This window comes from Rhinolophus ferrumequinum, chromosome 4, assembly GCF_004115265.2.
Source record: "Rhinolophus ferrumequinum isolate MPI-CBG mRhiFer1 chromosome 4, mRhiFer1_v1.p, whole genome shotgun sequence".
In the NCBI taxonomy this organism is placed as follows: Eukaryota; Metazoa; Chordata; class Mammalia; order Chiroptera; family Rhinolophidae; genus Rhinolophus; species Rhinolophus ferrumequinum.
This window is the reverse complement of record NC_046287.1, coordinates 59438991-59463441: the sequence shown is the minus strand read 5'-3', so window position 1 is coordinate 59463441 and position 24451 is coordinate 59438991. Positions and strand designations below refer to the sequence as shown.

General features: G+C 38.2%; 1 protein-coding gene across 3 annotated transcripts in view; it reads right to left on the bottom strand.

The window, feature by feature from the left end:
• Positions 1-24451, bottom strand: part of ZMAT4 (zinc finger matrin-type 4) — a 325908-nt gene that overhangs the window by 124984 nt on the left and 176473 nt on the right. For all 3 annotated transcript variants that reach the window (XM_033104618.1, XM_033104619.1, XM_033104620.1), the window contains one exon: positions 10616-10772. In XM_033104618.1, coding sequence (XP_032960509.1) covers positions 10616-10772 — 157 coding nt within the window. The remainder of the gene's footprint in view (positions 1-10615; positions 10773-24451) is intronic.

The window sequence follows — 24451 nt, the reverse complement described above, 5'->3', positions numbered from 1 at the left end:
GGGAGCCATTTTAAATGGCAAAATCACCAACAAAAAGCACAAAAATGCAAAATAACCTGGCACTAAACAGATTGCAAAAAGTGCACTTTGTAGTAAGAGAGTTGAAACTAGAAAGCAGAGGGTTCCTTTGTCAACCTCAGCTGAGAACATGCACATGGGGCAACTCAAAATTTTCACCACTTTATACACACAGGTCTACAAATGCCCACTAAAGTATTGATTTTGAGTATTGATTTTGTGGTTACAAAAAAATTTTAGTGAGTAGGCAAAGTCACAAATACAGAATCTGCAAATAATGAGAATTGACTATGTGTGTGTATACTTACCTATTTTTCACACACACACACACACACACACATATATATATATATATGTTTATATTCGATACTTATTCCTATGACAGGCACTATATTAAGTATTTTACATATACCTTCTCCTTTATTATAGTAATTATATAATGCAAGTATCACCATAATTTTTACCAATATGAAATTGAAGGTGGAGGAGTTAAAATAACTTGTGAAAGTTCACACAGATATAACCACAATTTACAACTGGATCTCATTTCAGAGCCTATGTTCACACTTTACATTATTCTGTATTTTACCTATTTTACCAGAAGAAAAGGAATTTTTTCAAAATCAAGTAAGTGAACAGCCATGACACTTCCTATAAAATTGGAAAACCACTGCCTTTGATCATCATATTTTACTGAAACTGAAATAACCAAGGTAACTTAATTTGAAAACAAAGCTATAGATATGTAAATGCCTATCATTACTCTAAAGTATGCGTACAATTTTCACTCGTCAACAAATGTGTATGAAATGACTACTCTGTGCCGAGAAGTGTTCTGTGTGCCGTCATCAACAGTGACGTGAAGCTGTGACGCAGGAGCACCACTCAGAGCTGCTCTCTGTCCACCTTCTAGCACTGTGAAGACATACACACCACCACAGCAACTTCAAACTCTTGAGGGTCCACAATGAAAGAAAAGTTATTGCCAAATTTGATGCCATTACCTGCCATGCCAGGGGTGCCTGGGAATTACAGAAAACAATGTGTTCAATATCCACTGTTGCTAAGAATGATCGATGTATTCATAAAAGTCTATATGTGAAACAGTCACGTTAAAGGACAATGTATCAACCAGGATACATTAGGCTCTCGTGCAATAACAAACAACCCCAACATGTCATAATAAAGGTACCTTTCTTGTTCTTACAAAGTCTAATACTGGTTGAATGGCCCTTCTCCATCCTGTAGCTGGGTCTTAAAGTCATGCAAGTTACATCTACTTACAATCAATTGAAAGTCTGGGGAATACAGAAAGCAAATGGGTTTTGGATGAGCAATGCCTCTGCCACAAAATAAACAAATGTTCTTGTTAATCATAAGTATAATACCTAACCATTTAGATTATGGGTAATCTTAAATTTCCCTTTGATAAATGGTAGATACCATTTATCTACCATTAATGGTAGATAGTGGGGAATACCTGTAGTTTAAAGTTTTTTTTACCCCCATGCTTCAAATTCCTTCTAAATAATTCATATTATCTACAACACATTTTTAAGAACAATTAAATGATGTTTACTTTTAGGATTTTCAATGAGAACTCAGTTTCATTCTTATTCCAATTATCTTGTTTGTGTAGGTTCATCGTAAAGAGAAATGGGAAAATTGCTAGCCAGCAAGCATAGTATCTGGGCCTGTGACCTTCATCAGTTGCAATCACTTATGTGAGGGGGGCTTGTGTACTGTGTAGAATGATGCTCCCCCCAAATCCATGTCCACTCAAAATTTCAGAATGTGAACTGCTTTAGAAATAGGGTCTTTGCAGATGTAATTAGTTAAGCTGAGTCATACTGGATTAGGTGGGGCTCTGAATCCATGAACTGAGGTGTTTATAAGAAGAGGAGAAGTCACACAGACACACAGGGAAGGTCATGTGACAGAGATTGAAGTGATACAGCTAGAATGCCAAGGAAGAAACCACCAGAAGGTAGAAAGAGGCAAGGAAAGAATCTTCCCTAGAACCTTCAGAAGGAGCCTGGCCCTGCTGACACCTTGATCTCAGACTTCTAGCCTTCAGAACTATGAGAGGATGCATTTCTATTGTTTAAGCAACCAGTTTCTAAGAATTTATTGCAGCAGCCCTGGGAAACAAATATAGATTGGATCTGAGATTTCAAATAGGAATTAAAAATCAGGACATATAAGCATATTAAGATTAAGGCAAAATATGGTTATAATTTCCTCTGTTTAGTTTTCATTAATGACTTTAAATTTTAGGCCTACTGGATTCATTTGCTATCACTCAAGTCTTGCAGCTTCTCTGGAAGGGCTTCCTTGTTCTTAACAAGGGGGAGTCACTGGGTTCCCCTCATTGTCTATTCTTGAGGTACCTCCCTAAGGTACATCTCTCTAACTTTCCTCGACTCTCAGTCTCATCTATCCACCAGCCCCTATCCCAGTGCCTACCCAGCTTCTCAAAGGTGCATGGCCCGGGAGAATGCTTTCATTTTCTTTGCACACCCATACCACCACCATTCTCTCCTTGCTGCCTCTCACTCAAGAGCATTCATTATCTAGATCAGGGGTCTGCAAACTTTCCATGTAAAGCCATGTAGCAAATATTTTAGGGTTTTTGGACTCTGGTCCCAATCACAACTACGCAATTCGGCCATTGTGGCACAAAGGCAACCTAAACAGAACACAAAGGAATGAGTGTGGCAGTGTTGCAATAAAACTTCATTTGTGAATGCTGAAATATGAATTTTATATTTTCCCTGAGTCACAAAATATTCCTCTTTTATTTTTCTTTAACCATTTGAAAAACATAAAAATCATTTTCGTCTTACAGACTGCACAGAACAGGCAGCAGCAGGTCAGATTCGGTCCTCAGGCCCTATTTTGTTAAGCCCAGATCTAGATCACTGGTCCTTGATTGGGGTCAACTTTGCCCCCCAGGAAACATTTGACAATGTCTGGGGACATTTCTTATCATCACAACTAGTGAGGGTCACCTGGCATCTAAAGAGTAGAAGTCAGAGATACTGCTAAACACCCTACGATGCACAGGGGTTTGCCCCACCACTAACCAAGAATTATCCAAAAATGTCAACACTATTCAGATTAGAAACCCTGATCTAGATGAAGGATTCCTAGGAGAAACTGAGAACCCTCCCTAACAAATCCACATAGGTTATTAAGACCTGACCTAAACTACTCTCTTTAGATATTCTTCTCAGAATTCTCCAGGTACAATTATTGTAACTGTTCTTCAATATCGTATTGTATTTGTAGATCTTCAGAGTGTTTATGTCCCCTCTTCCTACATGGTAAACCTGAGAGGGTATTTTATCCACTTGCATATTCCCAGGACAAAGGATATTTGTTGAGAGGAACAGAGCTAAGAACATAATGAAGTAAAACCCCAGGTTATGAACTCTCTTACGGCAGGTACCAGATTAAGGAATTTCAACTTTCATAGAGAAGCTACCTCTATCCCTTAGAGTGGACATTTTATGTCATAGAGTGCCAGCTTTGCTGGGTGTTGATGGTCAGTTACCAACAAGATCTCATGCCGGATGCAGCATGAATTAGTTTTGGCTGGAAAGCCTGCTGGGACTAGAACTGGCTGGGGCTCCATTCTAGAGCCAGATAGGACTTCCTGTACCACTCTCGGAGGCATCAGTGATGAATGGGCAAGCATCTGTTGAGCATGGAGGCAGAAGCTAGAAGCTATATAGCACTACATGAGGATGGAACAGTTGAGGCCACAGAGACAATAATGGGTTTGGCAGAATCACCCAGCTCTGTGCTTGCTCTGCCCTGCTCCCATACCTGATATACCTGATGCCCCTTGGGTTCCCGACTTAGCTTCCCTCCCCAACTCCTGGTTTTCTCTCACCCTTACCCTACTCTGCTCTTCCCGTCTCAAGACTCCTCTTCACCACCACCCTAAGCCTCTGCACTGACTAAGCTTCTTTTTCCTATGATTTTTGGTATCAGCTCATCCACATCTGGGACACCCTGGCCAATACGTTTAATGGTTCCATCCAGGCACACATCCAAACCCCCAGCACACAACCCAAAGCCTCAGTGGCCAGCCTCTCTGGAGCTCAGGCCATTTCTCCCATCCTCCAACTTAACCTCAGCTCAAATCCGGTCTCCTGCTCATTCCTATTAGCTCCCACCTATGACCCCTCTCTGCCTAGTCACACTGGATTTACATCTTGTTTGGCAGATTTCTGTGGCTGTTTTGATTTTTCTCCTCCCCAAGGTTTCTGTGACCTTGTACCCTGTCCTACATTTCTACGCTCGTACTTGTCCTCAAGCAGGAACTGAACACCAGGGTACATTTTTCTGTCACTGTCTGTCAGGAAGGAGAACATGGCTGTCAAGCTTGTGTACAGGAAAGCAGAATAAGTGTGGACATGTCCCTCTGTGAGCAGTGCTTACAGACCAAGTGGTAAAGGAAATTTGCCCAATGGAAGCAGCCTTGAACAATAGGAAAAGTACTTTAAGTGCAAAATTATACAGCACAGAGGTCAGAGCAAATAAAAATAGCTTTATTTTCCTGTGTGGACAGAGATAACACTTATTGAACTCGGACTGCGTGGTGCTGTGATGAGCACTTTGCATTTATTAATCAGCAGTTACAACCATCATGGAAGCCTTTGATATAAGTAACAGCATAATAACCATTGTACTGACTCGGAAAGGAGGTTCAGACAAGTGAAATCTTCAGCTAATGAGTGAGGCCCAGGTATATCTGACTTCACAGCCCACTCTATATTAACTACAATTTCTAGTAGCCATCACAGACTCCAGAGACTGGTTGCGACCTGAACTAACCCTTGGAAGATGGAAGGTGTTTGGATCCATGACAAGAAGAGGGAAGGGAATCTTGGGTAGGGGATAGAGGTGGAAAAGGCACAGTGGGATAGTGGTGCAGGAAACCTGCCTGGCAGAGTATTTGAGAATGTGTGTTGAGAAGACAGAGGAAATAAGGTTGGAGATATAGAAGAGCCAAGATGTGCAGCTCCTGAAAGCTAGGAAGACTAACATGTCTTGATATCATAGGACACGGTCTCCAGAGGCTTTGCACAGTATAGTAATAAGTTATGTCTGAGGGATACGACCTGATACAAAGCTATACCCTCTGACCCTCAGGAAAGTCCCTAACAACAGTTATGTCAATGTTACCTAAGTTGAATTTGAGGTTCCCCAAGGTGAAATATGTGAAATACACATAAAGAGGTGCCCTGTTTGGCTAATATTTACTTAGGTCATTGTACTCATTTCCTGCGGTTGCTGTAAGAAGTTACCACAAATTTAGTCACCTGAAATAACACAGGTTTATTATATTACCATTTTGGAGGTCAGAAACCTTAATTCCACATGCAACCTTAACTCCTTCTTGACATGCAGCACAGGTTGTGGGGATTGAGATGTGGACATCTTTGGATACCACTATTTGTTTCCCTACAGTCACTGATCTCGCCTTTGGGGTTCCATCAGAGGCAGACCTGTAGCCATCTAACACATATCCTTATTGGCTCCTCAGGCAGAACCTTGGGAGAAATGCCACAGCATAGTGCACAGGAGCCCGGATGAAGCCATCATAAAGCGCAGAGCTTCAGGGTTCTGTTTGGTTACTCAACCACTTCACTCTACTGGATGTACCCATCTTTACCCCTTGTGAGGGGCCTCTAGGCCCAATGCCAGACTTAAGTAAGCAAGATCGGAGCAGCCTGACCTCTAAGGGTAGCATCCAGCTTCTAGCCCTTTTTTCACTTTGTGTTCCACTCAGAGCTTCTTCCATGTTCCTGAGATCTACACCCTCTTCTGGGCCTTCATTCTGGGGTCTGATTCCTTATTTTATCCTCTAGAGATCTTGAGATCTTGTCTTGAAAATGACTTACTATTGCCTCTGCTTGCCAGTCCTGCCCCCAGCTTGGTGCCTGAGTCTCTCCCTTCTAATGAGTTTCCTTAATGCCAGAGCCCAATTATCTCCTGAGTTCCATGGCCATCCCTGCCCTTGAGTTCACAGACCCTGCTCCCCGTACTCACCAGCACTGCCTCACTTTATTGGGTAGCTCCAGTGCCAGGAACTGCCTCAGTTCATAGACCTCATCCCAGAAAGATTTGTTTCCAGGACACACAACATAATGTCCCCGTGTGTTATTCCCAAGGCAGAGTTTGAACAGCTCCATGTTAATCAGGAAATCAGATATGCTGATAGAGGAAAGGAGTCAAGCGATTCTCCCATACAAACTCATTTACCAAATGCTCACCTGTGAATAACACACCTTCTAATTTTCAAAGCACTTTAAAATCTATTATTTGTTCTGTATAAGGGCCAGTGAGATACATTTATCCAATCTTAAATGACAGATGAGCAATCTGAGATTGAAAAGGATAATGGAGCTATCAAAGATTACAGGATGAGGCAGAGTCAGGGCCTGGGTTCCTATCTCCTGACTCCTAGGCCAGGATTCTTTCTGCTATATTGTATCAGTGGGTCAAGCCTGTAGATTCTGGCTGGGAATCTCAGGCTTAGAAGAACTTTCATGTCATCCAGGATAAACATATAATGTCAGGACTTTAAATGTCATCTAGGCTAAGGTTGTTACGCTGGAAGCCCCTCAGAAAATGCCCTGCCAAGTGGTTACCAGCTTCTACTTCAACAGCTCCCATAGCCACAAACTCCACCTTTAAGTATCTCTGAATATTAATAAACTCTTCCTTATCTGAAACTCAGATCTAACTCACTAATCTACTCACTCATTGGTTATACATGCTGCATCCAAACACACACATGCATGTGCGCACACACACACACCATGAATCTTTCTTTCCTCTGACAGCCTTCCAAAAGATTAACTCCTGAGTAATCATTATTCTATACTTAACAACCCCTGCTTCCTTTACTCTCCCTCCAATGAGAGGATCTTCATGTCCTTCATTGTCCTGGCCTCTAGCCTCTGAGTCTCCTCTAAATGCTTCTCACTTTGTGGCAAGTGACATGACTACGGCAACCTCAGTCGGGCCTCTGATCTGGGCAAGACCTCCATGCTGAGGTCTGTTGACCCTGTAAGAAGGTGGTGGGCCCAGAGTCTTCCTCATGTTTTCATTTCACAGCAGGATCTAGAAGAGCATGGAGAACAGAGATTCGGAAACACACTAACCAAGAACTAGAACTGGGTTTTGCTCCAGTGGCTGTCAAGCATTTCAGAAATTCCAGTAAACATGTACCTATCTGGAGAAGGCAACTCAAATGACAACTAATTCTGTAGGATACCTCATTGATGCTTAACCAAGGTGCATCTTGAGTAGGAGGAGAGGTAATGATTCACAGGTACCAACTGCTCACCCTCATACAATGGAATAATTTAGGAGAAGCAGTGAGTCATGCTGCAAGTATTTCTACCAAGAAATCACTATAGTTCAAGAGCCTATTATTCATGGAGGGGCAGCTTAAGCATCATACCGGAGCAGAGGAATTGCTTCTTTCTGGTATCTTGATTCAGTTGGTTGGATTTTAAATGTTCTTTTGCTTTCCTTTTGTTTTCATTAGAGAAGTAATTGGAAGCCAACCTGTTTGGTTAGGCAGAGCAGTTCCTAGATGTGCACAGGGCTTGGAGGGTGAAGTCCTTCAGGAATGGCTGCTGGGTCTGGCTGCAGGCAGCAAGGAAGTAGGGCAGGCAGTCCTGACACTATTCTAGGAGCTGAAGAGGCTGCACCTGGTGGCTCAGGAAGCCCATGGCCTCGGTAGTCTTTTCTGGTGCCTCTTGGTCCTTATCCTGTACTTGTAGTAACTGAGTTGTGCTTGAGACCAGGCTTCCACCTACACCCTACTGGGAATCAGGTTCTTAATTTGTTCTTTATATTTGGTTTCCAGCGCAGTACTCTTGTCTTAAACAATGGTGCCCTGCCACACTTTTAAGAGCTCATCCTTTCCCTAGAACCACCAGGGCCCTGCTATCACCTACCAGACTTTCCTGAGGCCAGTAACCTGCTTGAACCTCTGCAGGATCTCTGTACCCAGATTCTCCATTACTAGGTTTCACCCTCTTATCAAGCCCTCAAACCCTTACCCTATGCCACACCTCCCTATGCCTATCCTTTGCTTACAATTGCAGCTAATGACTCACCTCCTTCTAGCAGGATACATGGCTTCCTTTGCTCCTGTCAGCAGCCTAGTTGACACCACCCCAAGCACAGGGACCAATTTAGCTTCCCAGGCCCTCCATTCTATCTAGTGCTGTCACTTTTCAAGATTCTTTCGGCTCAAAGCAGCTTCAGAGGAGAATGGGTGAGAGGATGAGCTTCAGAAGAGTGGTGTGCAGCCTGGGAACTCTGAGCTACATGAGAAAGGGGGATGCTGGCACAGGGAAACTAGAATCTGTTTCCCCCAACCGAAAACACAAGCTGTTAGTGCTACTCCCCGCCCCCACCCCCACTCCCAATCCCTTCTTGCCAACCCAGCAACCTGTTTTCTGTCACAGTGAGGACTGGGCCAGCCAACTCTGTGGACACAAAGACAAAGTCACTAAGTAAAGATTTCTGTTTAAGTGCTTTTGATTTTTCATTTGGAATATTGATGGCAACTAACAAATTATACCCAAGTTATATTTACAGCTCTGAGGGTATTTGAATTCAGGAAAACAAACTGGTACTTGGTTATCTTGAGGATATATTTAAATTCACGAAGAACTATTCTTGCCATGTGGTGATTTTTTTTTTTTTTACAGAAATAATAGCTCTCCATTTGCTAATTAATGTGATAAACAAATGTATAGCTCCTCTTCCATCACTACTTCCAAAATTAAATTTAACTGCAAACCTCTACTTTGGTAGAGAACAAATGGACTAGTTGTTCATTCATGGAAAACAGGTGAAAAATTTCTAGTGACTATTTCTTTCAGCTGCTTTAAGAGATTTAAAGGTGAATAGGTTACAAGGTGAGTATCCAACCTTTTAAAGTGCAAGAATCAGGAGTTTCAACAAAATGGCTGCTTATCAAATGCTAATACACAAAGTGTGCCCCCAAATAAGCTGAGCTTGTCAACAGATTTCATGTGTTTCATAAACCCATCTTATATCTGAATGTCATGGCCACCTTTGCAAAAACAATATTCATAGTTAAACTAAGTAGAAAAATATAGTGAAAGATTCCTTGCTATTCTCTAGGTAAAGGAAGATCTTTTTCTTAAGAAAAACACTGCTGAGGATAAAAGCCAAGTATTGTTTTAGACATTCTCCAATTTCCAAAATACCATTTAAAAAAGAATTACACCCACGATTTATGCACGATTCATTAGACAGCAAGATAAAATGAACTGCTTGATTTTAATTGCATTGAAAGAGTAGGCATCATAAAATACACCCCCAGCTTCTTAGGATTATAACCTAGTCTAGTAACATCTTTACCACAATATAAACCTTTTCCAAATAGCCTACCTTGATTAAATTAGAATAGTATTTTTAGTTTCATGATTTGATAGACTTCTAAAGAATTTTTTTTAGGTAAGCACCTAGAAGGTCAAATGTTATTTATCAACTTTTTTTTTTGTTTTTTATTGTGAAACTTAATAGGCTTGAATCACAGGATCCCCTATGAAACCCTATGAAAATGACAGGAATGTCATCTCATAAAGTAGATGAAATATATTTGCGACAATATGGATGGACCTTGGATTCTAGGTGAAATAAGTCATATGAAAAAGGACAAAAACCGTATGATTTTTACTCATAAGTGGAATATAAAACAAACAAACAAAAAAGAAATAAATGAACAAACAAAACAAAACACAAACTCATAGATGCTGACAACAGATTGGTGGTTACCAGAGGGGATGGAGGGTGGGAGGGAGGATGAAATGGGTAGAGGAGGTCAAATGCACATGATGGATAGAAACTAGACTTTTGGTGGGGGGGACACCTGAAACGTATACAATGTTATTAATCACTGTTACCTCAATAAATAAATAAATCCTAATGGATTAACTTTATAACAAATAATATTTAACATCTGAAAACAAGGGTTCAAGATTAATGTTTAAAACACCATATCTATACTTTCTTAGTCGAAATAGAAAATTTTCTTAAGAAAACAACTGAGTTATCTACAAACAAGAATATTTTTGGAAACGACAGTTTTCCTCCTCTCCACCCCCACCAACGTAAGGACAGGATGATACCCTGCGTTATACAGGCCTACGTAGGGAATGTACCCAATATACACACACTCTCCATTATACATACTGATTACAGACCTAAGCTAGGGAAGAACACTGTTCTTTGCATAATGTGTATAATATCTTACATAATATATAATAAGTATGACAGACAACACCTTCAGAAGATGCAAGCTGCTGAATTACTAACCTGAAGGAACAAGGCTGAGAATGAGCACCTGCTATTGGATTTAATGGTCTATGACAATGAGGTCTTCAGGGCTACCTGCCCCTCCCTTTAGGTTTGGAGGGACAGCTACCATTAGTCTCTGATTCTGGCAGCTGCCTCTGAAGCAGGAGCAGGGTAAAGGGGACAAATGGCTTGAAATTCAGTATCTCCCCGCAATTACTGTTCACACACATACCTGTGGTCTTTAGTGGAGTTTTCTCTCCTAGCAACAGTTTTAACCTTTTGGCATGGATTTTGCCTTGATAATGTGAGTCAGCCACCACCGCTGAGGTAAAAGACATGTTACAGAGTGTGCAGCATTTGTTCTTATCCACCATATCAGCATCACTTCCCTGCCAGGGAGGAAGAAAAAAATAACATTAAAGAGAATCCCAAGTCCTAAGATTTCTTTGATCCCATTCCATTCTGTTGCAAATGAGATTGACCACAGACTTCCTTATTGAAATGTCTAGTTTCTGTTCTGCAATCACTCTTTTCCTTTATGATAATCATCATAAAAAAAAACTTACGCAGACACCTAAAGTTGAATAATACTGAATGTCAACTATAATTTTACATATATATATATATATATATATATATATATATATATATATATATAGTCACGGGATGTGGAGTACAGCATAGGGAATAGAGTCAGAGGTACTGTAACAGCTATATACGATATCAGGGGGTAGTAGATTGGGGGAGGTGAGTTATCACTTTGTGAGGGGTGTAAAGGTCTAACTGTTACATTATGGTTTTGTACACCAAAGTAATAAAAAAAAAAAAAACTTACTCAGTTACTGACTTTACCCCACATGTATTTAGTGGCTGCTATTGCCAGGCAGGACAAATGCACAGATATGAGTTATCTGCAGCAAAATGGGGCCCACAGTTAGGTGAGAACACATTGTGTCTGGCACCATGAGGAAAAGTCTCTAACTGCACCTGTTATACTCATTAAAGTAGATAAAATATCCGAGTTTAGATGGCCTAAATTATTTAGTAGAAATTATCATTTGACCAATTTTAGCCTTACCACGCTACAAGGCCATGTGTCCAAAAAATTTTTTAAAGATTTATTTAAGGAATTAAACATTTTCATAATTAACTCAAATATGTATCATAAAGTTATGATGACCATGCTGGTTGAATTTTCTAGGAGAGTTTTTATAATTTTCCTTTTCTTCAGGAAGGTGATTAGTTAAACGCTGCACAAAATACTTAAATCCAGCTTGATTTTTATTCTTTTGTAAGATGATAAAAATGAATCATGATTCAGAAAAAACTAAATCCTTTGTCAGACCATGTGACCAGGCTATTGTGCACATAGATCATCAATTACCTATATTATGCAAGGGGAAGATTAATCCATTGGCTCCTCTTCTGCCTACTTAGAAATTGAGGGTAAAGTGGACTCTCAGATAAGGAGTTAATCTATTCCTTAACAGAACAGCAATAGCAAAGCACCACTTTGTTAAAGGAGCAAACCCAGGATAAGTATCTGGCCCCACAATAGGAACTTCTTTTACTCCCAGCAAGCCCAGAGAATGCAATATAAAATGGCATGGGGAGAAGGATGAGGGTGGAGAGGGGATGGAGAAAGGGAACTACTCTCTGTATTTTTCTGCATAATAATATGTCCAGACTGCTAGAGAGAGTGTTGCCTTGCAAATTATGTGGCAGTGAGAAAACTCTTTCCTCCTTAAGGCATTAGTCTTTCTCTGATAATTAGTCAGTCCTTGGGAGGAGTGGGGTGTGTGTGTGTGTGTGTGTGTGTGTGTGTGTGTGTGTGTGTGTGTTCCAGGAGGCTGACCTGTAGTTCAGGGGAAAAGGGGAAGGAAGAGACTTCAAAAGGGATTCTGTGTGATTTGGAGTTACAAAGCCCCACCTACTGCAATTTATTCTCTTGAGCTAAGAATATTAGAATGCCCCCGCTTTATTACAGTTAATGATTGAGATCTTAGGAAGTGTACTACTCGGGGTTGGGGGGTCAGTGAGAGAAAACAGATCCTATGGAGAGAGGAAAGCTTTCTCAGAGGTCCTCTCCTGGAGAGGGACTAACTTTAGGGCAGGACACCTGGGTAGGCACTGTGGCTGTGTCCACTGAGTATTCCCTCACTGAGGGTTTAAGGTTGGTGTGTTTTGAATTTTCCCCTCAGTAAAAAAAAGAAAAAAAAATCCATAAATATTTTTATACCCTTGTGCGATATACTGTGGAGACTGACTGGGCCAGGCAGTAAAAAAGGATTTGGCTTCCCCTCACCTATCTCTCCAATCAAGCCTAGAAGATACCAAGAACCCATGGAGGGAGTATAGCCCAAGAAAACCAGGAAATGGCAAATCAAGGAGTTATTGATGGGTTCAAGCTCAGTAAATCAGGAGTGGATAGCTCAGGAGGGATGAAAGACCAAACGGGTACCTTGCCACTATGTGTGAAAAGATATCAGTTCTACACTAATTTATTAAAAAAAAAAAGGAAGGTTGTCAAGGTGAAAGTGGATGCTAGGATGGCCCATTTATTACCTACTTATGATGACATATATATCAAGGTATGTAATTTTTCTTAAAATTAGGCACAAGATCATAAGCCAAAGTTTAACCCACAATCTGTACCCATTTTGAATCTGTACACGCCTTCTGCTACTTCCAGTGAAAGTACCAGTCAAGCCTGGACTCAGAAACCAGTCCTTCTCTCACTGTAGCTCTAACATATAGACATTTCTAAAGCAAGGCTGGAACCCAGAAACAGGAGCTGGTATCATTATAGTAAATATACACAGAACTAGTTTCTAGGGCAAAGAATTGCCCTTAAAATGGATAATAATCAATGGATTTGTGGCATTCATTCAACACATTTTAAAGAACCTACTAAATATGTTAAATTCTGTGTTAGATAAACATGACTCTGCTCCTTGTCATCAAGGACATTGGAACCAGTAGGATTGGAGACAGCAGACAGAAAATAAAAGGAAAGTATTATAATCAAGGAAACAGAATCTTCTCTTGGGTTCACACTCTCCCAATTGTAAGGTAAAAGACCATTAATATAATTTAAGCCAATTTGTGTGGATTTTCATCTTCAAGCCTCTCTCATGCCTGGAATGCCCTTCCTCATCACTTCTTATCTAAAACAGACTTTCCAGAATCTGTCTTCATGCCTCAGTTTAGTCATCACTTATTGAGGTGGAGATTCTTCTGACACCTCTGCTGTCCTGCAGAAGTGAACACTGGCCTTCAAGTCTTCTATCTGTCCTGTATACCTATTTTATAATAGAATACCAATTATTACATTTAGGTGTTTTCATATTTCCCTCATGAGCCAACAAAATTTCTTTAAGATCAAGGAAATTGTCTCATTGATATCGAAGCCCCACACAAAGAAACTTCCTAATGAATGAATGAACATTGGTTTGTGGGATGAATAAATTTACATGACATTAAAGTCAAAAGAGGAGGCAGGTAACACATGGAAGTCTAGTTGTCACCCCAAATCTTTCAGACTCATAGGAAGATGGCCAGAAAAATAAGCAGCGGTATCAATAATTTATAAATTAACTTGAGGGTTCAAGTAGGGAAACATTTCCCAAAATTTATGTTCATCATAGTTTTTGTATATATTCTTGGATTTCTGCTTTCCTGGGCAATCTCATTCACATCACCATATAGAAGAATCAAAGAATATTAGAAGAAGAGAACCAATTGTATTGCAAGTAAATATTATGGAATGTAGTTATGCCACAGGTGTAGAAGAGGGACCAAGAAAGTTTAACCACCTGACAATAGAAGGGCGATGATGGTCTGAGAAGTTAGGCGCTCTTTGAGGCCATCAAGACATGCTTACGGGATATTTCACTAAAGGAGCCAATGTAATTTACATGATGCAATTATAAATATCACCAATTCTGACTACTCTAATGACTCTACTGTAAAAACAACTACCTAGAAAAAAATCTCGATATTAACCAAGTGCCTGAAAAGTGCTAGAATTTAATTGTATATTCTTAGCTATGTAAATCCCAAATTAATGGCTCCTTGCAGCTACAGATCATATAATCTGTATTTTTGTCTCCCACTGCACCCAGAGCAATGTTGATAGATGGCCCAGGATAGAACTCCATAAAGTTTGATGAACTGACCTCAATATTTAAAGTTTCTGGCTTAAAGAACTGAGAACGGCCCCAAGCTATCAAGTAAATGAAGAGGGAACCTAAGATTGTCTGAAAATGGATTTCAAACTGGAGGCAATAATTAAATCAGACTTTTTCAGTGCAATGTTCACATTGCTGAAACAAAGAAAAAAAATATTTGTGGAGTATCCTAAGGCTGCTTATTCAAAGCATTTTGCAAAGTTAAGAAGTTTTCAGAAGAATTCAGTCACAGTAAAAAACCCTGGATGATTCTGGCCAGAAATCAGGCCTTTCTCGCTGATTTTTTTTTTTCTTAATTTAGATCATTGCCTTCATTCTCTTAAACTTTAAGTGAACATAAAAAGCCTAAGAGGTATTTATTCAAAAAACATACTAAATCTCAGTAAGAACAGTGAAAATCTATGGTCCTTCAGCCACAAGTCTCTCTCTCTCTCTCCCTATTAACCCCCTAGTTCAGCATGATGGAAGCTTCATCCTGCTTGGATGGGGTCAAGAAAATAGAACTCCCTCACCCATCATCTCCCAGTTAAGGGATATCAGGATGGGAAATCCACCAAAATTAATCACATTCCCTTCAACTCCAAGACACAGAAGCTAAATTCCTGGTAATGTAGCCAAGAGATCAGGTACTCTCTTCTTCTACCCACCATCATACGTATGACAGGAACTCTATCCCAGGCACAGCAAGTCAAGAACATTGGAACTCTGCCCTTGCCCCAGCTCACTTGTAGGACAAAGGTTCCATGCCAGGAGGGACAACCTGAGAAGACCAGAGGCTACCACCTCTGCCCAGTTAATAAATCAGGGCTTTTACTCTGAGAGAAGCAGGCCACTGTCCCTGTCCCCAGCTCTGCAGGAGTAACACAGAGATTTTTTCTATAAGAACAGATGAGAAAGAGGAAGTGCATAAGAACAGAAAGCCTGTAAACTTTATTTGAAATAGAGTGGGGGAAAATTTAAGTCTGAGGGTGCTCTCAAAAACAATGGAGATTTTGGTGGTAACCAATTAAGGCCAGCTGATACCTCCATGAGAGCCTAAGCTAAACCATAGGCCAGCTATTTTTTCCAGAGAAAACCAGGGAAAGAGACAGCTAAGGAGAGATTTCTTGGAGTCTGAACAAATGTCAAAGATTTGTCTCAAAAATTAACCCTACAAAAAGGACTGAATTTAATTGGGTCATACTATGTAGAATTTATATCCTAGAGCATTGACAAGAACAATAGAGCAATCATACAACAATTAGTAGAAGCTAAATGCTAGGTGTGATTCCAGCAGAGGTAGATTAGTTAACTGAGATCAGAGAAAGAGACATTCAAAGGGAGTCCTGAAAATGCCACTGTCATCCCACAGTGACCATGCATACTCCTAAGGTAGCACCTCTGACAATGACATTGGTGGCTGCTTATCATGAAGGAGACAGACATTATTAAAATAGCCTAGCCAAGACATTGGACAAATAAATGAGCAAACAATAACAAAAACGAGCCCTGAAGGATGATGGAATCATTATGCAGCATTTTGCAATATAGTACCTAAAATATCCAGTTATTAGCAACAGCAAGAAACTTACAAAATATGCCAAAAAGTAAAATAAAAAACAGGAAAGTTTAATGCATACACAAGAAAAAAAAGAGGACCCAGATGACCCAGACATTAGATTTAGCTGGCAAAGAATTCAAAGCAATGTCAAAGACTTCAAACAATCATAAATGTGTTCAAAGAATTAAAGGAAATCATGTTTAAAGAAGGAATGGAATGCATGATGCCAATACATTATCAAATAGAGAATATCAAAAAAGAAAAAAGAACCAAATGGAAATTCTGGAGTTAAAAATTATAACGGAAATGAAAAATTCACTTTAGAGTGTACTCAGCAGTAGATTTGAGCTTGCAGAAAAAAGAATCAGTAATTTCAAGATAGATCAATAGAGATTATGCAGTTCAAAGAGGAGAAAGAGAAAAGAATGAAGTTGAACAGAGCCTCAAAGAAATGTGGAACACCTTTAAAAACACCAACATATGCATAAAATAGGAGTATCAGAAAGTGAAGAGAAAAGTAAAGGAGTGGAAAAGAAATATTCAAAAACATAATGACAGAAAACTCCCCAAATTTGAAGAAAACACTCATCTACACACCCAAGAATTTCAACAAAATTTAAGTAGAATAAGTGCAAAATGATCCACACCCAGATACATCATAGTTAAAATACTAAAAGCCAAAAACAAAGGGAAATTTTTGAAGAAGCAGAGAAAAACAACTCATACAAGGGAACCACAATAAGATTAACAGCTGACTTCTCATTAGAAACAATGGATGCCAGAAGACAGTGTGATGATACATTCAAAGTGCTGAAAAAAATTATAAACTAAGAATCTCACATCCAGCAAAACTATTTTTAAAAAATGAATTTGAATAAAGACATTTAGAGATTTTTTTTTAAACAGGAAGAATTTGTTACCTTACCAGAAATACTAAAGGAAGTTCTTCAGAAGAAAGTGACATCCAACAATAATTTGAATCACATGAAAAACAAAACAAAACAAAACAAAAAACAAAGAGCACAACTAAAAATAAGTATGTAATTATAAAAAGCAAACTATGTGCATATGTCTTCTTTCTTCTCTTAACTAATTTTAAAAGTATAGTTCACATGTATATATTTGTCTAGTTGGGCCAATAACATACAGAAATATAATGTATTTGAGAATAATACCACAAAGGAGGTAGGTGGGAGCAAATCTGTACTTGAGTAAGGAAATGACATTGTTTCTAACTAAAATACACAGGAAAAAATTATGATAACCATAAAGGGTAAATAAAAAATTTACTACACTAAAATATACACTGCTCTCATTTTCTCAGTTTCTTTAAAAGATATAAAATTATGTAAAATAATTATAATAATATATTGTTGGGTAACATACAGATGTAACATAGGTCACAATATTAGCACAAAAATGGGGAAGAGAGAAGACAGCCAAACAGGAGTAATATTTCTATATCTGGCTAAAATTAAGTTAGTTTAAATCTAAAATAGATTTTGATAAGTTGAGACGTATGTGGTAAGCTCTAGAACAACCATTAAAGAAATAATTTAAAGTAATATAGTGAAAAATCACAAAAGGAATTAAAATGGTGCAATACAAAATATTTTCTTAATGTAAAAGAAAGTACTAAAGGAGAAACAAGGGGAAAAAAGTCATAATTTATTTAGAAAATAAAAGTAAAATGGTAGACTAAATCCAGCTACAGTACAGTAAGACTAAATGTGAAAGTATGATACAATCTAATCAAAATAGAGTAAGACTGGACAAAAAAAAATGACCGATCTATATGTTGTATACAAGAGCACACTTTAGATTCAATGATACAAATGGGTGAAAGTAAAGGAATGAAAAGATGTATCAGGCAAACAGCATCCATAATAAAGCTGTAGCAGCTATACTAATATCAGACAAAATAAAACATTGAAACAAAAATTATTGCTAGAAATAAAGAGGGGTGTTTTATAATGATTAAGATGCTAAGTCCTTGGGAAGATATAACAATTATATATACATATGCACATAACTACAGAGTTACAAAATACATGAAGCAAAAGCGGAAAGAATTGAAGGTAGAACTAGATAATTATACAGATGTCTCTTGGACCTAGTTGTTTTAAGTCCTCTTTTCTTCAGTTTTCTTGTTGATCATCTGCCTACTTGTTCTGTCCATTATTGAAAGTGCAGCATCAAAGTCTCCTACTATTATTGAAAATGACCCCAATTAAAAAATGGGCAAAGGATCTGAATAGACATTTCTGTAAAGAAAATATACAAATGGCCAATAAGAACATGAAAAGATGTTAAACATCATTAACTATCAAGAAAATGCAAATCAAACAAGCTACCACTTCATAACCACTAAGGCTAGAATCAAATATATGAGTAATAAAAAGTATTAACAAGGATGTGGAGAATTAGGAACCCTCATATGCTGCTTGTGAGAATGTAAAATGGCCCAGTCACATGGGAAAATCACCTGGAAGTTCCTCAAAACTTTAAACATAAGGTCACCATATGACCTGGCAATTCCACTTCTAAGTATAGTCAATCTTCACTATTAACAGATATGTATTTGCAAATTTACTGACTTGCAAATATTTATTTGTAGACCCAAATCATTTCTTGTGGTATTTGTGTGATCATTCATGGATACGTGTGAACTGGCAAAAATATTGAGTCACCTAACACTCCTGTTCCCAGCTGAGGCCGAACAAAGCGATGGTGCGCCTTGTTTCATGTCTCAAAATGTAAATGTGTTCTTTTCATGGTCTACTTAGTTCCAGATTTTTTGCATTTTTGTTAGTGATTTTGCTGCTTAAAATGACCCCCAAGGGTAATGCTAAGCTGCTGCATAGTGTTCCAAAGCACAAGAAGATTGTGACGTACTTTACAGAGAAAATATATGTGTTAAATAAGCTTCATTTAGGCATGAGAAATAGTGATGTTAGCTGTGAGTTCAATGTTAATCAATTGACAATAGTGTATATTCAGAATAACAGGAAATTTACTGATGTGTCTGTGAAAACATTCCAGAAAGTTCTAAAATGATACCCATAGTGCATGGTGAAGCTATAGAAAAGTGACTAACTTTGTGGATTTATGAGATAATGACTGATAGGAAATGCATAATGGACAGCATTGTTATGAGGCTAAAAGCCAATGAAACTTACCGTATTACCCAGACAGGAAAACATTAAACCCTTCTCAGCTAGTGTTTTATTACAAAGAAATACTACATGTAATCAATTATTTGTAAGAAATGTATATTAATTAAGGCATCTTTAAACAGAAACACACATAAAACAAGGTTATGTATTGAACAGTGTACAAAAGTCTTCTGATCAGCAGCTCTCAAGCACTTAACCCTGTATTTCCACTGGGAGCAACGGCTCAGTATTTGCTACCAGTACTTCAGTGTTGGTGACTTTGTAGAACATAACTACCATGAAAAACTGAGAATCAAATGCATATCGCATTCAAGAGAAATAAAAATACATGCTTGTGAGAAAACTTGTACATAAATATTCATAGCAGTATCCTTCATAATAGCCCAGAAGTGAAAACAATCCATATGTCCATCAACTGAAGCAGGTAAATAAAATGTGCTACATACATACAATGGTCTATTATCAGCAATAAAAAGCATAAAGTACTGATACATGCCACAACGTGGATGAATCGTGAAAATGTTCTGCTAAGTGAAAGATGCCAATCATGAAAGACCATATATTGTAGGATTCCATTTATATGATTTTCCTTCAGAAAAGGAAAATCTATAAAGACAGAAAGTCAATTAGTGATTGTCTAGGAGTAGGGGGATAGGGAGAGAGAAGTCAGGGAAAATGGGGAGCAACAGTTAATGGGTAAAAGATTTCTTTTTGGTGATGACAATGCTGTAAAGTTTTAGTGATGGTTACACAACTCTGTGAATAAACTAAAAGGCCTTGAATTGTGCACTTTAAGTATGTAACTTGTATAAATTATACCTCAATAAAGCTGTTATGGACAAAGCCTAAGAGATGCATTTAAATGATTTCAAAAGCCCAAAGAAATACTGAAATTTGAAGCATAGTTTTCTTTTTTACTGTTTCTTTTTTTCTGGGCATCAGAAAGGGGGAGATGGAGAGAATATTTTTTGTGTGTGGGTTCCCTTGTTGTATGTAGAATTCTTCTGATCACTGGCTTGACATCCTTGGAATTCTGATCACTGGTGTTTATTTTGGCTAAAGACATGTCATGGCTATACTGGAACTGCAGCCACTACTGAGCTACACCTAAAGACATGAGCTATCTGACACCTCCTGGTAAAGGCAGAAATAATAATACCTCGTGGCACATACCCTGGAGTAAGACTAAATGTCCAATCAGTGCAACTATTTCCAGTGTTATGCATGTTGTTGTTTATAGTATGGTATTTAATTTTGAAAAGACGCAGTAAGCATGAAGAATTCTGTTCTCCCCTCTCACTTCACTGGGGCCTAAAAACCTAGAACATATGATTCCTGACTAACTGCAGGGTCCTAAGTAGTCTTGTCTCCCACTGTTCCCCTCTCATGCATGCTGGTCCACTCCACTTAAATCAGGCTGTTCTCTCCCCTCCCAACCTACTCAAATCAAATCCAGATGTCAAGGTCCATTTTATCCAGTCCCTTCAGAACTGCTGCGACCTTCATCCACATCTTTGTTACTGACCTCTCCTAGTCCTTAACATTTTTGCCACAGTTTAGATTAGGTCCTGTCCTTTAATTGTTTTATTAGCATTTTTTTTTTTTTTTTTAGGATTGTCTCTCCAAAAACATCTTGAAGACAAGAACGCTAAGAATTACTGTCCCCGCCCTTTTGTCCCCCCACCCTCAATCTCCAGTGCCTGCCATAGGTCTGGATACATAGAAGAGACTCAATAAACATGAAATAAATTGTTACTGAATGAGTAACTTGAAGTGGCCTTCCATTAACTAATTCTAACTCAGTCACATAAATTTTCCACATAAAATAATCTCTCCTTGTCCTCTTAGCAAATTCTTGCTTTGTTTCAGGAAAAGGCCAATTAGCATAAAGTTCATACTCAATAATGAAATGAAGATAGTGACAATGGCATGCTATTGTGTGTTTGTCTACGTTAGAAGGATGTGTTGTGCTGCCTAGAAAGATGGGTGATATCCAGACATCCCACAGAGAAGCTGCAGTGTCTGTATCTGCAGAGTCTACATTAAAGCTGGCATGAACCTTGTGTTTCAGCGTTAACTGGAGATATATATATATATCCTGTCAGTTGGATAGAAACAATCTACTTTTGTGGATGAAAACTCTCCATTTCCATAGTATTGGGGAAAGTGGTTATTTTGACAATAAAGGAAAGAGAGAGGGAAGATCTCTATTCAAGAGGGATTTAGAATTCTGTGTGCCTCTGGTATTTGGAAGGCATTGATTTGTGTTTCAGTCACTAAAGAAATATTTAAACAGATGGTAACAGTACTTACAAGACCCCAAAAGGGAGAAATTAGCCAGAGCTCCTGAGAGAGAACAAATACATAAGTTAGATAAGCCCCACTAACACGGAGAAGTAGCTAATAATGATGTCACAATAAATAGATGTGTCAGAGAGAACAAAGGTGGTACAAGAGGCAGGTGGGAAGAGAGGGAAAAAAATGTTTTAAAAATCTCGAAGATCTCAAAATCTACAAAATGAAAAGTGATATTTCCTGCTTGAGACATCACTTGAAGATTGGATAAAGATGAGGGAATTGCAAAATTGGAATGACACCCATACCAGAAGATTTTCCTTCAGAGCAGCACTATTCGCTCTCATCCTCCACACCCTCAGACTCCACAGTATCAGCATAGCTGCCATTTTCTGACAGTCCTATGTGCCAAGCATCGCATTAGGTGCCTTATATACTTTACCACACTTATTTTTTCATAATAACCCTAAAATAGGCTTAGGATTTCTTCCTCTTTCCTTTTTCCTCATCCCCTGAATTCAATCCGTCAGCAAGTTCTGTCACCCGTCCTCCAATTATATCCCCAAACTGTCTACATCTATTTCTCAATACACTTTTATATTCTTTTCCCCATCACTCATGTTCAAGCCTGAGTCCCTCTCCATTGCATGCCCTCTGCTACATTCTTTATAGTGCTTATTTCACATTCTAAAATTTCATAGTTTAGATATTTAAATTTACTTTATTATCTGTCCCTTACCACTAAATTATTCAGTATTATATGCCCAGTATCTAGAACAGCATGATTCTATAGTACATGCTACAAGCCACAAATATGGCCACATTTAAATTTTTTAATAGCCATATTTTAAAAATAAAAAGAAACTATAAAATCAATTTTACAAAACATATTTTGTTTAGTACAATATATCCAAACTATTGTCCTTTCAACATATGTTCAACCTAAAAATTATTAATGAGGTATTTTATATTCGTTTTCTCATAATAAGACTTTGAAATAGGGTATATATTTCACACTTATAGCACATATCAATACAGGTTATCCATGTTTTGAGTGCTCAGTGACTCCATGTGGCTAGTGGCTACGGGGTTGGACAGTGTAGCTCTAGAACATAGTGATATTAGCTGAATTAAAAATGAATGAATAAATGAAGGAGTCAGTGAAGAAATAAATGAATAAATCCTCATTTTTACAGATCAGGAAAATGAAGCCCAGATTGTCTAAATAAATTCTTCAATGTGTCATAGTTTTAGAATGTGGTGGAACTGTTTTTTTAATCCTTTCCTAGCTAAATTCAAGGTGGTGCTATTTCCATTACACAGCACTGGCATCTTAGGTCAGTTTTCTCATCAAAAACTTTCAAGGGTTCTTTACTGCCTAAAAATAAATTCCTTATCATGACAGTTAAATTCTGCTAAAATCTCTCAACACACAATTCTAGTCTTGTCTCTCACCACTGCTTTTCAAAAATAATATGCTCCAACCAAACTGATTTTTTTCAACATCAGGACCACCAAGAAGCCTACTAAGAGAGTGTCCTGAAATCCCAGCTCTAAATTTTTTTGATTCCATCTCTGGCTGCTAACCCTTGTCAGATTCTGCAGGTGAATAAAGATTAAGTTCTTAGGTCTCATTATTGTATCAGGTGGAGAGCAGTAATATTCCCCACTAGCATAGGCTCCTTTCTTACCCATCTTTCTGTCACTGCCCTAGCACAGTGCTTGGAACATAGTAGTTTACAAGTTTCTTGAAGAAGTATGAAGGAAAAAATGATCTGATGAATGAACTCACCCTATCCTCCAACTATGTTGAGTATATTCTTACAGATTTTTGTTCACATGGCTCCGTCCAACTTGAATTCCTCAGTCTCTCTACATGCAAGGGTCACTCAAATGCCATCTCCCTCATCAAGTCTTCCCCAGCACTCCTCAGCACAAAGAGATTTCATCTTCACCTAGTCCTCTCTCCATACACAACACCATTTAGCGTATATTTTATTATTTTTAATGAAATTTAAATTCTTTGAGCTAAAAAAAATCTATCATCTCCAGCTCCCAGCATAGTGTTTTGTGTGATATGGTATGAAAAATCACAGAATGTTAAATTAAAGAGGAGCAGATTTGGAGACAGAAAATGCTGATTTAAGCCCTGGCTTTAAATGTACTTATTGTCCTTATTGATTCTGAAATTCCTTCCCTGTTATGTGGAAGGACAAATAAAATTTGCCCTGTCCATCTATTTATGAGACAAAAGTCAGGATAAACAGAATGCGGTATATAAAACCATGCTTTGTAATTTGGAAAGTGCTATGCAAATTTTATTTCTATGTATTAAAATGAACTAAAGAAGGATGCATATTACCTTATTTTATCTTCTTCATGGAGCTTACTTATATCTGACATTTTCTCACTCATTTACCAGTGTATGTGTTTAATATCTATCTTCTACCATTATAATGTAAGCTTCTTGAGGGAAGAAACACTGTTTTGTTCACAGCTATATCCTCAGTGTCTATAAGAGGACCTGTCATAAGCCATTCAATAAATATCTGTGCTGACTGATTAAAAAAATACATACACACAAAATAAAATGAGGATTCTGAGAAGATTTTGACATCAATGATATAGTTTGTCAATTTTTCTAATTACCTAAATAAAACCAGGATTAGATGGCCAAACAAAAAACCCACAGACAATATAATAAAATAGGTGACAAGGCTATGAACCTCAAAATAAAAGCAAACAAAAATAAAGTAATGAGAGTCCTAAGACCTATATAGTATCAGCATCGATGCAGGAAAATAGAGTGAAGCAACTGGGCACCTGTTGGATGACCTCAGAGCAGGTCAGAAATTTCATTCATCACA